Source organism: Etheostoma cragini, chromosome 18, assembly GCF_013103735.1.
Source record: "Etheostoma cragini isolate CJK2018 chromosome 18, CSU_Ecrag_1.0, whole genome shotgun sequence".
Taxonomy (NCBI): Eukaryota; Metazoa; Chordata; class Actinopteri; order Perciformes; family Percidae; genus Etheostoma; species Etheostoma cragini.
The window spans coordinates 18,932,062-18,946,098 of record NC_048424.1 but is presented as its reverse complement, the minus strand read 5'-3'; the positions used below and the strand labels follow the sequence as shown (position 1 = coordinate 18,946,098).

The window sequence follows — 14,037 nt, the reverse complement described above, 5'->3', positions numbered from 1 at the left end:
CCCCCCTTGGCTCCGCTCTGCTTTCCTTTCTTCTCTTCATTGTGTCCTTTCCTTTCCTCAGCTTCTCCTTCTCCTTTCCCCCTCTTCTCCTTGTGTCCTCTTCCACTCTTCCCTCCTTTTTCTTTTTTCTCTTGCTTCTCAACTTCACCCTGTTTTTATGCTACAGCCGACCTTTTGTCAATACAGTCCTCCCCCCAGCACTCTTACTCGTTCTTTTCATCCACTTGAAAGCGGGGGGGTCAAGCTAGGTGCCTAAAAGCCCCAGACCACCAGGGTGCCCAGTGTATTGATGTTTAAGTGCTGAGATGATCTCCTTCTTGTTGATTTACTGTTTACCGTTTACTATTCGTATGATTGCTGTTTGTGGATCTATGAAATATGATAACACATAAATTTTCATTGTGCAGATCCTGGCTTTTCCCCCCTGTTGCTTCAGGGATAAGCTTTTAAATCGGCCTAGTGTTTTTCTATTGGTGTGTGTTTTGATGAATATGGGTCACATTCTTTGTCTGACTTTGCTGTCACGCAAATGATTGAAAAGTTTTTTTTTAAAGTTTTTTTCCTTCCCTCAACACTCCAACTCTTCTTTGTTTTTCCGCAGGTTGCAGTCGTAAAAGTGAGAAACACTGACAAGGTATTTGCCATGAAGATTCTCAACAAGTGGGAGATGCTGAAGCGCGCTGAGGTGAGCATCACTCACCGGCTTTAAACGCTCTTGTTGGGGCGCACCAGCCCAGGATACAGGGCCATTACGGCTAGGGGTCTTCCCTGGTGTCACCATTCAGTTCCGATTATCCTGTTTGAACGATTTGATATCACGATGCATCGTGGTGCGTCATTGCCTCAATACTATTATATATCGCTACACATGGTTTTCATCAACAAATTCAAGCAGTCACATTTATATGAGCTTTGTTGTTGCTCTTAAAAAAGATGTCGTTAGTCAGTAGCCAATTAGCGATTGTGGTCTGCCGCCGCATTGACTCATTTTAACACCCCTAGTTGCTGCAGTACTGTGGAAATCTTATTATGAAAAGTGATGATTAGACTTTTAATCCATTCCATAAAAGTGTTTCACTACACTCGTTTAGGGGTGCAAATCACAACACAATATTATATTGATTCTATGGACAATAATATGAAATTTTTTTTAATATCCTAAAGTCTGCTACAATACGATTTTGATTTAATTCAGTGCCCTGTGATCAATATGAGAAGATATATGCCCATATAACACAGTTCCATTTACATCAACGACACAAAAAGCAACTAAAATATGATTTGCCGATTTTATTACTGAGCTCATCCATACAGAAACTATTCCTCTAATAAACAGAATACATATAAGTGAGAATTTCAAAATAAAAGACAATCTCAAAGATGATATGGATTGATATTTTCACATTGAATCAATAATATTGGATCATTGACCACAGAGTTGATATATTGACCCATGTCAATGTATCATTACTAGGGCTGGGGACAGAGTTCAATACTTTTTAGGAACCAACCGAATTGTCTCCTTAGTAATGAGTATTGATGTATGGTTAGTTTCATGTTGCTTTATTGGCATGACAAAAAAATCCGAAGCATGAAGCAAACACACATATAAACAAACAACAAATATCACCAGAGTCAGTGAGCCAATCAGCATGCAGTATGCTTCTACCAAGATCCAATGATGCTGGGGATTGGCTGTCTAACATTACACGTCGTAGAGACACGCAGGAAAAACTCTGCTATGCACAGACATGAGGCTAACTTTGTACCATAAGGCGTGATGTTATTTTTTTTGTTATTTTTTTTTTTATAAAATTGGTATTGAAAAAATGTATTGGCCAGGAACCGGTATCAAAGTCAAAGTATTGGTACCGGTATTGAATATGTTTTAACACATTCATAAACACTCGCAGAACATGTTGCTGCTAAATGTATGGTTTTCTCATCATCCTCTTCCTGACAGTTTGACATTCCTGTCGGTCCCAAGGGTCTTCAATCTTCATGCCTTATGCGTCACAGGCCACAACTGGTCCCTGCTCCGTGTGTGTCTGTGTGTGCGTGTGCCCTGGACATGGGAAACAATGTGGAGCCCCAGATGTACTGCAGACAGCGCTCACTTAGCATGTAATTGTCGTTGTAGGCAGAGAACATCAAAGCACTGTTGAAGTATTTTAAATACTGACATGAAGTGGAGTTTCTTTCCTTCTTAGTGTGCAAGATAAAAGGCCATAAATGGATGTGGTGTTGATTTATATTATAACCCGATCCATTTCCACAACAATATTCTGAGATGTGATTTACACAGAGAGCCTGACGTGGAAGTGAGGTGTGCACTAAATCACTGAAGCGTACAGTAGGTCTCCCAGGGTAGTGTAGCAAGGACTGAATGATCATTTTTGTATCATTGTTTTTGTTTTAAACATTAAAAAAGCATTAAAATTAATTTCTTTTAAATGATCATATTGTGATTTTTGCGAGGATCTGCAGCCTACCCACCCCCCTGAAATATGATGACTTTAGAGTGGTTACTTTATTTCTATATGGTTCTGTGATTAAAAGTCATCCCCACCCTTTGTCACCTGACCAGGGCCTGAAATGAACACCCGACCACCCGACAAATACGGGTGGATGTAGCAATTGCTGGGTAACACTGTCAATCTAGCTGCCACATTGGCCGGTTGCCAATGACAATTTAATGATTTAGTTGGTTTGTTACATTTCAACCAAGTCCGAAATTTTGTTGGATTTTAGCTAAAAATGTATCGGCACTATACTGGGGTAAAGAGACCAGTTAAAACAAACAACCAACAAGAAGATGAGCACGAGTCAAAGAAAAGTAAAAGAAGACTTTTTAATGCAAAGGGGACGATTGGCAACAACTGCAAGGTTGGTGAGGGGCTGATTAATGACAGCAGTACATAAATGTGCTGCAGTAACTGTCATGTGCATGGCTCAGAGAAAACACTGTCAAATCCCTTTGTAATCAAGACTAAAAACTTAAAATTAGAAGCAATTAAGGACCACGAGTCATCAAAAAGCGTGCTTCCGGACCGCTGTGGTCAAGGCGCTGACGTCCATGAAAACAGAGCAGTAAGAGATGATGCCACTGCTGTTTTGGAACGTTCACGTGATTTCTGTTTTTCACCTTTTTATGAAGCAAAAAAAAAAAGGCTGGTAAAAAGTCACTGTGGCGGGTAGATTTTTAAATCCTTAAAAAAAAAAAAAAAAAAAAAAACTCCAGGCCCTGCATCTGAGCAAATAATGTTTCCATGATGACTATCGAAATGTTTTGCCGTAATAGCCCATGTAAAATGTGTATCTAAAACACAATTTGTTAAAAAATAAAAACAAGGCGAGTTAATAATGAATGTTATGTGTTTATATTTAGCAAAACTACATTGTGTTGTTCAATCCAGTATTCCCCATGTTTCTAAGCAGATTTTCTACGCAGTATTCTCATAAATCTCTCTGCCTACTTACATAGAGTGCTGCCGTCACCTAGGTTAACTAAATGGACACATGGAGACAGCACCAAGCTAAAAGATTAGCAAGCATTCCCATGCTGACGTGTCCTGGAGCCACAACACTGAATCCTTCTCACTTCCAATCATGCAGCTCTTTTCTTTCCTTCTACTCTGGTTAAATAATATTTGTCACTCAAATGACAACATAGAAAGTGATTAAAAGAAAAAATGTCAGCATTAAAAAATCGTCTCTGTAGTGGTGCAGATGTAACAAAGCTATACAAACGGAGAACCAACACATTTGCTTGCACAACTGAAAATAAAGGTGCTATTTTCTGTTTTAAATTGTTTTGAGTACGCGCAGCAATTTAATCTGGTGTGTAACGTGTTTATTGCATCTTTCTTTAGACGGCGTGTTTTCGCGAGGAGCGGGATGTGTTGGTAAATGGGGACTGCCAGTGGATCACCACCCTGCACTACGCCTTCCAGGACGACAATAATCTGGTAACACACTATTCTCTTCACTCGGCATGGGTGTATATTCATGAGCTACAGCTGGGCAATATGGAGAAAATTCTGAAATCGCGATATCCTCGACCAAATACGTGGGTATCAATATTGATGATAGTGCGTTTTATTACATTTTTAACAAATCATTTAAAGTCCCCCTTTTTGTTTTAATCCTAAGTATCCGTGACTCAAAACCGTGACCCGCACCGTGAGTTTGGCAATCCGTTACACCCCAAGTGAACGGTTTAAAGGGAAATTATAGATTATAGATTTCTTCCAGTTACAGTATATACTGACTATGTTGACATGCATGCACAAAAATAGTGTGAAAATCTGCAATTCTTCAACTGATCCCTCAAAATGTTTCACGGCAGATTTTCTGAGAACATATGAGTTGGTATGTGTTTGTTATTATCAATTAAGACAACATAGTTGTATATCACCATATCTCGATGTATGATTTCCTCACAATATGATTCCATTGACAGATATTGAATTATTGCCCAGTTCAATTATTAGCAGAAAGTTGTATTTTTTCCCACCAACCATCATAAGTGTGTGTCCAGAAATCCTCCTTCCAGGGTTTTAACTTCTCTAAGTGAACTGTTAGCGTTTACTTATCCAATGAATCAGACTTTGATTACATTTTTTTTTTTTGATTTCTATGTATAAAAGGGACAGTGCAAATTAATCAACATGAGCATAGCGTGCAACTCGTTAATGTGCGTGACAAATTTCATTCACTATATAGTCCACTAGAAAATGCCCACAACGCACTGCTAATTTGAGTGGTTACACGATGTACCCTACATTTCACTCCTGTATACCACAATGCAATGCGGTCGTGTTTTCCCGTAGGAGGAGAAGAAGCAGGAACTGAAAAGGAAAACCGGGTCTGGCTTTTGTTTCTAAACAGTGGAAATGTAACACACAACATAACATGCACATCTCCTGACGCAAGTCACACACCCATGTGTTGTCAGCGAGTTTAGTCATTCCCTGTATAGTTCACTATTTTATGTACTCTATACAGGGAATAGTGAGTGACTAAATGAGGGAGCGGTTTCGAACAGAGCAAATATTTTGTGTATCTTCCCACCTTATTACTCATATTTCAGCACATTTAAACGTTGGTACTTTCCATAGTAACAGCCACTGTGTTCTACTGCGTAGCTCCACCTGCCAGTTCATTTATGGAATGACCCGCCTGCCGCGTGATGTTTGGTGACCTGCCAGATTCTGACCCCCACATACACATCTTACCGCAAAGCACGACACCACTTCAGAATTGTAACACGGTTGAAAAACACTTATGAAGAAGACCCAAAGAATGACTGCAGCTTGCTGATTGGTTGCGGGCCAAGCCTTTCCCCACTTTGATTGGCTGCTGGAGGCAATGGTTCTCTCTCCAACCTGACAGTCCTCTCTGTGTGACCCTGAGTTCACATGCCAGGGCTGCTTGTCATTACATTTCCCACATTCTCACAGCAAATGCTTCAACACTCCCCAAGGCTTTAAAAATACACAACCACAGCTTATCCAGCCGACTATTTTTAGGAAAACTTTAAAATGTAAGAACCCTTTAGGTGCTGGCTGCCTCTGTGACCCCTCTGTACTGAGACTAATAGATACACTGATATTGTAAAAGAAATGGGAGAGGCGAGTGAGAAGGGCGGGATATGGTTTAACATTCCTGTGTGGCTTTCTTGGAGGGCTGCTCCATTACGGAAAAAATCCTGATCACGATTATTATTACGATAATTTAACACGACTTCTCATTGACTTTTGCAAAGTTCTTGCAAATATTGCACTTAGAAAACACCTAGAACGGTGAAACTTTCCTTTCTACTTTTATATGGTCATACTTTCAATTGGTCTTGTGTTCTGAATGTTTTAAAATTCAAAACCAAATAAGAGATTACTTGTAATACGTAATGTGCAAAAATATTTTTTTTCTTTCTCCATTACCCAGTTTTTGTGATCATTTTGAGCCAAAATCGTGATTGCAATTAACTGTTCTGTCCAAACGCTCCAACCAAAAGAAAACTCCTTAGCCTATAGCGTCTTACACAACTTGCGCCTTGGTTCAAAAAATCAGTACAAGATAGAGGAGAGAAACCTTATCACTGATCTTCTTTTCCTTATAGGAAAAATAAAAAGAAGGATTTCTACCTCTTAAATTTCTTGTCTGGTAAAGCCAAGATGGCCGTGTATTTAATCAGGGAGGAAAGGTGAATGGTTAGGGCCTGTCAACACATTGATCATGAATACTATGTAAAGATGCCGGATGTGGACACTCTTGGGAATATATGGGACTTTGAAGATACTCTTTTCTCATTAAAAGACTCCAAAATCATCTTAAAATATGTGTTGCTTAAACAGCATTTCCGCAGAGTCTTTAAAAAGTCTAAATTTCGAAATCAGAGTTTTAGGCCTTGAAAAGTAAATTTTGCTGAAGTATTGTGTTCTAGATCTTAATTTCCCTACCCCCATGCAAACCTACCTCAATATGCAAATCTTTAAAAATTCCCTGGTGTTGTAGTTCTACTTAACTTCTTTCGCTAGTCCAGATATAGTTTTACAACTACAAATGAGACCGACATGCAACTTACATTCTTACCAATCAGTTTTTGTGTTATTTGTCTCTTTTGGATTGTACCACCGACATAAAACTATACTCTATAGCTATGGAGAAGTGCAAGTTGGCGATACTACAAAAAAATCAATTAAAGGTTTAGTTGATGCAGTGATAAAGGTCTTATACTCATTCATAATGGTCTTAAAAAGTCTTACCTTGGACTTGGTGAAATCCTGCAGAAACCCTGTTTAAGTTTACATGTTTTTTTCATTTTTTTGTATTGTCTGTTTTTGACTTCATGTCATTGTTGTCTTCTGAGTTTGTTGGATGTTTAAATAAATATGTGTATTAAAACTCAAACTCTCTCTCTCTAACTTTGTGTGTGTCTGTCTGTTTGTCTCTCTAGTACCTGGTCATGGACTACTATGTTGGTGGCGATCTGCTGACTCTGCTCAGTAAGTTTGAGGACCGGCTGCCGGAGGAGATGGCCAGGTTCTACCTGGCTGAGATGGTGCTGGCCATCGACTCCGTCCACCAGCTCCACTACGTCCACAGGTGAGGAGCTTTGTGTTTGTGCGTGTGCGCTTGTGTGTTTGTGTGCATGTTAGGAGATACCAATGTGTCTGTAATTAGGTTTTGAAGAGCGTCAAACTGAGCAATACGTCCCAATGACGGATGTTTAGTGTGTTGATATTCTCCGGATGTGAGGAACAACTGCAGCTAAATGAAAATAAAAGGAAATAATGTAGTGTGTCGGTGCACGTTTGTCTTTACATGAAGGTAGTCAATGCCGCGGACTAATTATAGAGTATATTGGTTTGTGTTCCTGTGTGTGTTATTATTTCATTCCCATTTGAGGTTAGGTGCGTATGTGTCAGTGTGTGTGGGGCCAGTGCTCTGGAAAATAACTGCTGCACAGGAAGAGGTACTCCGATCATTACAACCATGTCATTATAAGTAAACAGCAGAAATATTATCAGTAAAATGTCCTAAGAATGGCTACAAGCTATTTTATTGTGAAATAACAATGTCTCAAATGGCAATGTGAAAACAATGGGACAACATGAAAGAGGTGTCACTCGTAGTGACACAGACCCACGGAGAATGTTCTCCTAAATCTCTTGAATTAGCTCTCAAAACACAGCAGTCAGACACAGTTAACGACTATCTGTTAAACATAGTGGAGCCTTTAGCGGCTAAAGAGCCAGATATTTCCCCCAGGAGTCGGTTGAGACCAAAAACCGAGCTAAAGGAGAGTGAATAATGGCCTTACATTAATCAGGTGGCCAGAAACATTTCCAGATGGAAGCTAGGTAACTGGTAGTTACTCCGTCACTTATGGATGTGCGAATAAGCAACTGTTTGCAAACTTGTTTGCCATGACAACGGAAAAAGCTGATAATATGCTCTGTTGTGTTCGCAACTCGTCTCAGCTGCCTCCAAGTGGCTAATCAACCTCTTATTACAGGTTTAAAGTAACAAATCCTAGCCTCAGAGCAGTTTTCCTCTGTAACCTAGATGTCAGAAGAATTTTTTTTCAGCCAATAGAAGATGCTCTCGGCTTAAGGAAGTTAGTTTTTAGCCAGACAGGAAGTGGTCACATCGGCATCTCAACACCATTCACAGTCATTTTGTTCAAGGAGCAAGGGAAGGATGGATACACAGGGTGAAAGTTCAGAGATGGATACAGAACAAGGGAGTGTTCCAAAAAAAACGGGTGTGATAAAGCCAGGCAGCTTTTTGGGGATAAGGTTTTGGGTGTGTCTCTAGTTTCTCTGATCTCTAATACGACACTGGAAAGCCACACGGTAAGAAACATACTGAGAGACCGCGGCAGTTCTACAGAGATGTAGATATAAGTGTATAAGTAAAGAAAGGGAGTGAATGAGAAGAGCGTGGGGAGCCACAAATTGCATGGTGTTATCTGGGGGCCGCGGGTGGGGGTTGGTGGTGGCGGTGGCAGCGGAGACGGAGATGGAAGGAAAAGGGGACACGGAGGAAGGGACAGCACTGTTTCTCTTCGAGTCCCCTGGTGGACTCTTTGGGACAGTAATGATGGGGTGTGTGGGTGGGGGGTGTGGTGTCGTTACCTCCCCCCCAAGTACCAACCCCCAACTCCTCCTTTGCGCTCTCTCTCTCACTTACACACGCTCGTGAGAGATTTGTACTTTGAGGGTGGAGACGGCCAGGCAGGTCCCCTGAGGAGGGTGTGTCCCTCTGGTTGATTGTGTGTGTGTTTCAGTGTGTGTTTCTCTGGGTAATGCCGTGTGTCTGTGAGTTCAATATGCTTCCTGTTCTTATGATGGAGTAAGTTGGAGTACACAATGCATTAACCCTCTAATTGAAAGGCTCGAATGTCCGTTAAACAGAAAACCAACCACTTTCAATTCATGGCTCACAACCAAGCCACTATTGGGAATACAAATAGGCAGGTTGTGGCAAATTCTCCAGTGCAATTGTTTACCCGTTTTTTTTTTTCTCCTGGGAATCACAATTGTCAGTGGTCTGTGCTGCCACTCTCTCCTGAGATAATTTGATAGTCCACCGCGCTAACGCTACTGTGACCCACCTTGACTTTAAGGACTGTCAAAGGTGTCTATTAGCGCAGTCCTAAACAATACCATATTGGCTGGAATATGTAAGACGATCCAGCGCCACCTGTTTTGGAAAAATACTTTTTGAAAAGTGGAAACATTTTAAGTAGACAGAGGCCATTATTATTATAATTTTGTACATGTATTGTCCCATTCAAATGTAAATACAGAAATAAAAGAAGAAAATAATTTTTAAATATGTTGAACTAAAGTCACTGGGCCTTTTCTAATTTTCATGTTAGACTCAGTATTAACCAATGGATGGAGCAGCTGTGCTGTTGTAAGCTTTTGTCACCATAACAGCTAAGATATCAGTGAGGCTAACGCTTTATGGAGAGTTTTTTTTCTCTTTTATTCTTTATGGTGAGATTTCCCTGTCGGGAGGATAAGGTAGTCGGCATTAATCCAATATCTGTGCTGCTAGCACATATTCTTTCATTGAGTTGTGGAAGCATTTTTCCCAGCAGGTTAGCATTTTTCTTCTTCAAGTTCCTCTTCATGACATTCAGTTACACTGGAAATGATTGGCTGCCTGATGGATGATTCTGGGCCGAGTCTTTTATTGCAGATCTCCTGTGTGTTGGACTGGGCTAACTGAACCCTTTTAGTGCTGCCCAGCAACAGGTCACTCTGTAAGAGCTGTATGAGCCTGGTTCTCACACCATTCCCAAGCAAATGTCGGTATAAAAAATTACAACCACATCTCTTTAAACATTATTTCCAGAAAGCAATATTGTTATATATATGGGCTAATATGGTACATTATGTTGACCACATGTAGCGATTAATCGCATTAATGTCATAGTTAACTCGTAAATAATCGCACATTTTTATCTATTCTAAATGTCCCTTGATTTCATTTTGTCCCATTATTTCTCATTTAATGCTCTCATCAACATGGAAAAGTGTATCGGCTCGCTTTGTGCAAATGTTTTTTTTACATTGAAAACAACATTGGCATACAGTCCACAGTCCATAGCTTCGGTCTAGCTAGATCCAATGTGGGGTTGTAGTTTTTCTAACAGTACTAGTTGTTGCAACAGCATGTGAAAAAAAACTACACAGTTCGCTAGGCCAAAAAGAAGGTTAATGTTGCGATAAACTAATTGACGCCGTTAAAATGGGTTTGCGTTAACGCCATTAATAACAAATTTAACTGGAAGCACTAGTAATAATATCTTCTTGGACTGACTTTTTCATTTGGTTTGCAAGCTTTAAAAAAACAAAAGCGAGAACATGAGTCATCGACTCCAGATCCCAACCAGGATGCTTCCTGGTTTTTTGATGACACAAAGGTATCCAAGAATCATCCCAGACATAGTACACAAGACATGGTCCTGCAATAAGTCTATATCACTGCCTCATCCTGTTCCTTGTGCTGTTTTATTGGACTGTTCATTTTACTGTTAATGTTTTCTATCTATGTATGTAACTCTACTGCAACATTGCCCCCAATACTTCTTAAATTACTGAAAAGGTAAGCAACTAGGACAAAAGGCGACATAAGTCATAGATTTTAAATATGGAGAAATGTGTGTTAGAGCGTTTTTGACGCTACAGAGCTGCCTTGGTTGTTGCCTGTTTGTCTGTTATGAACGTTGGTATATTTCACAAGAAATCATATGCAATTCATGTCCTATTGGTCTTATACTATGGTTTAAGACTGTAGAAGTCTCACATACTGTTCTAGCTTGCTCAATGGCATGTTAATGTGGAATTTTAGACGCAACCTAAATGATGTCATTCTAGCTCACCTAATCTTCTTGTGATGTGAAGTAGTACCCCTGGCCACGATGTTGGCCCATTTAAAATGAATATTGGCAGTCCCGTGACGCTGATGAAGTTGAAAAGAGCCCAGATGAAAGAATAAAAAGTCAAAGAGCCTAGAGGTCAACCTTCTGTCCCCCTCAGCTAAGTCGTGTGTGTGCGTGTGCGTGTGCGTGTGCGTGTGCGTGTGCGTGTGCGTGTGCGTGTGTGTGTGTGTGTGTGTGTGTGTGTGTATTCAGTGGTCAGTGATCTGTGTGGCCTCCCAGAGGGGGCTGACAAACGTTTCAATAGGCCAACTCAGCATGGCTTTGTGCTGTCTTGCACCGCATCTGTCTGCCACGGGTGAGCGTGGCTCTGTCACACACTGGGTGATTCTGATGGAGTGAGTGGAGGTGGGGGTTGTACAGAGGGACAGCGGTGTGTGTGTGTGGATGGATGGAGCGAGGGGCAGATTTGTTGGGATCATGGAGGGAGGCAGACCAATAACACACTCCAATGAAACAAGATGTCATGTGACTGTGTGACAATTGACCTTTTTTCCGAATGGGTTCTCACTACTATAGTACTGTGTATTAGTGTGTGTTTGTGTGTAGGGCCGCACAATTAATCAAGTTTTAGTCACGATCAAGATTTGGACTTCCCACGATCAAATTTGTGTGATCTAGTGATATTTTAAATGCATCATTCCATTCATAGAACACTGCATTTTTTCTTGCTCTTGAATCTCTCCTCTTACTCACCGCGCAGCCCCGCCCCCATTCACTCACACAAGGCTCCATAGCAACATAGAGAGACACAGCAACGACAGCGCCGGTCCACACTTCTGACATTTGTCCGCATTTTTTATTGTTATTAACACAGCTGTATATTATTAAGCATGATATGGAAAAAATCTGTATTTGTACCAGTGTTTCCGCTGGTAACTCTGTCGCGGCCGCCACGGTGAAAAACACAGAAGTTAATGAATGCAGCTAACTTCAATTTGTTGAGCAATAGCGTGTGAGCCGGAGCCTGCTGGACCTGGGCGAGAGATGTGACCCATGGCCAGAATATCATAGTTCATAAAAATGCAGCGCAGTCACGATATATACACGTATGTAACTCCGCCTGGTCAGCTTTCACTCTGTGATCAGCACACACTTCAGTCCAGTGCACTCCCCCTTTACCCCTATCTCTTTTAATCAGTCTGCTGTTGTTGTTGAAAACAAGTGAAGGAAAAAAAGATATAGACTTTTTATTTCAGATAATTTTTTATTTAATTTTAATGTATTGCAGCTGTGTATTTTAAATCTGGGAAGATTGAGTTTGGATGATTTGATGCTAGGGAGTGTGGCAAACTGGTTAAGCCAAGAAGGCCAAATTAAAGGTGTTTGCCATGTGAGGACATGCGACAGCAAAGGGGGACCTGCTATAAGACTTTGAGGCATGAAATGTTAGGTCTCAGTTCAGGGATGTTTTACCCGTATTAATCCAGTACTACTACAACTACTGTAGCTAACGTTAATATTACCTGCTGTGTAACGTGTTATTGGTGTTTCTAGCGTAATATGCAGCAATGTTTTTGTTGCCTTTAACGTCTGTTTTGGAGCATCAGAGAGCAACACAGACATTTAAGTGGCACCGTAATGAGGTACCGAAATCCCCATTGATATTTTGTCTGGTAGATAACGGGCATACAACATACAACTTCAACATAAGAGGAATTTAGCACAATATGGATGTGAAAGCGGTGATAAATAGCCTATGTGACAATAACATTTGTTTTGGTTAAAATCAACAAATAATCGTGATAATTAATCATGCTCTCAATAATCGTGATTATCATTTTGGTCATAATTGTGCAGCCCTATTTGAGTGTGCGCTCATGTGGTCAGTGATGTATGTTTTCCTATTGATTGCAACCTTTGTGTGTTTTTTAGTTATTGATCAGGGCCATGTGTCTCTTCACAGCTGAGTGATCTAAAAGACCGAACAGGGCGCACACACACACACACACACACAAACACACATACACACATATCAAAATTTCCTTTTGACTTTTTGTGCGAGCGTTGTCCAGATGGCCTTCACAGATGGATGCCGTGGTCTTAGAAGAGATTACCTCCCTCTATTCTTGTCTCTGCGCTGCTCTTTAAAACTGCAGGAGACCTGATTCACAGTAACACAATTAGCTACACTAACTAGCGTAGGTTTAGCACCACCACCTTTCCAGGGTTGTCCATGTTTGGAAGGCTAAATGTGAGTCAGCACTGGTGTGAGTCGGGGGCTTTTATGTGGCTGCCCCAATGATCAGTGGTCAGAGTGGGAGAGATTGTTAAATAAAAGATGAAATGATTCATAGATGCATCACGATTCTCTCTAGAAATCAGAAAACCGAGTGACTTGAAGAGGATGGGATACTTTCTAAAAATAAAACGGCTTAGAGTTTAGGCAGTAGTGCAGAATAAAAACCACACAAAAATTGCCAAAAGGAAAAATGAATTACATTTTGTATATATACACATGATCTAATGAGACATACGTAAAATGATAACACATAAAAACACATAAAGGCTGTTCATCTACTTTATGACATTACATGTGACCACCTCATGTTTCATGTTCTAAGAAGCCAGTTCTCCTCCTTTAAACATGACTGAGCCTCTGACATAGAAGATGACTGTGAGAGAAGTTTCTTCCACAAGCATGTTTAAGGCTTAAGCATGACTAAAAAATAAAAAAAAAAGTAGACAAAGAATTTCCTTAACACTTCATGACAAATTTGTAAGAAATATATGTCAAAATCTGAGCTTTGTCTAGCTGCTTAGTCTTGGAAGTGATCAGCAAACCGAGTAGCAAACTCTGATTTATATGTATATTTTTAAAAATCCCGCATAAAAACATAGTTGCATCAATAATCTGTTTAGAATCGAATCTTTGGTATCTGAATCTGAATGGAATCGTGAGGTGCCAAGATATTCCCACTCTTAATATGTGGGCAAAAAGTAATGTTGACTTTTGGTGAGTGAGAAAAAGGGTTCAGGGAGACTTGGGAAAAGAGGAGGGTGTTAAAGAGACAATTGCTGCTAAGAAGACGAAGAGAGGGGAGTTGGCAGACGGCGACTGTGGTGAAGAATAAATGGTT

The 14,037-nt window shown here is 40.4% G+C and overlaps 1 protein-coding gene across 8 annotated transcripts in view; it reads left to right on the top strand.

The window, feature by feature from the left end:
* Positions 1-14,037, top strand: part of cdc42bpab (CDC42 binding protein kinase alpha (DMPK-like) b) — an 82,363-nt gene that overhangs the window by 35,061 nt on the left and 33,265 nt on the right. For all 8 annotated transcript variants that reach the window (XM_034900691.1, XM_034900697.1, XM_034900693.1 and 5 more), the window contains exons 3-5: positions 602-685; positions 3,873-3,968; positions 6,959-7,107. In XM_034900691.1, coding sequence (XP_034756582.1) covers positions 602-685; positions 3,873-3,968; positions 6,959-7,107 — 329 coding nt within the window. The remainder of the gene's footprint in view (positions 1-601; positions 686-3,872; positions 3,969-6,958; positions 7,108-14,037) is intronic.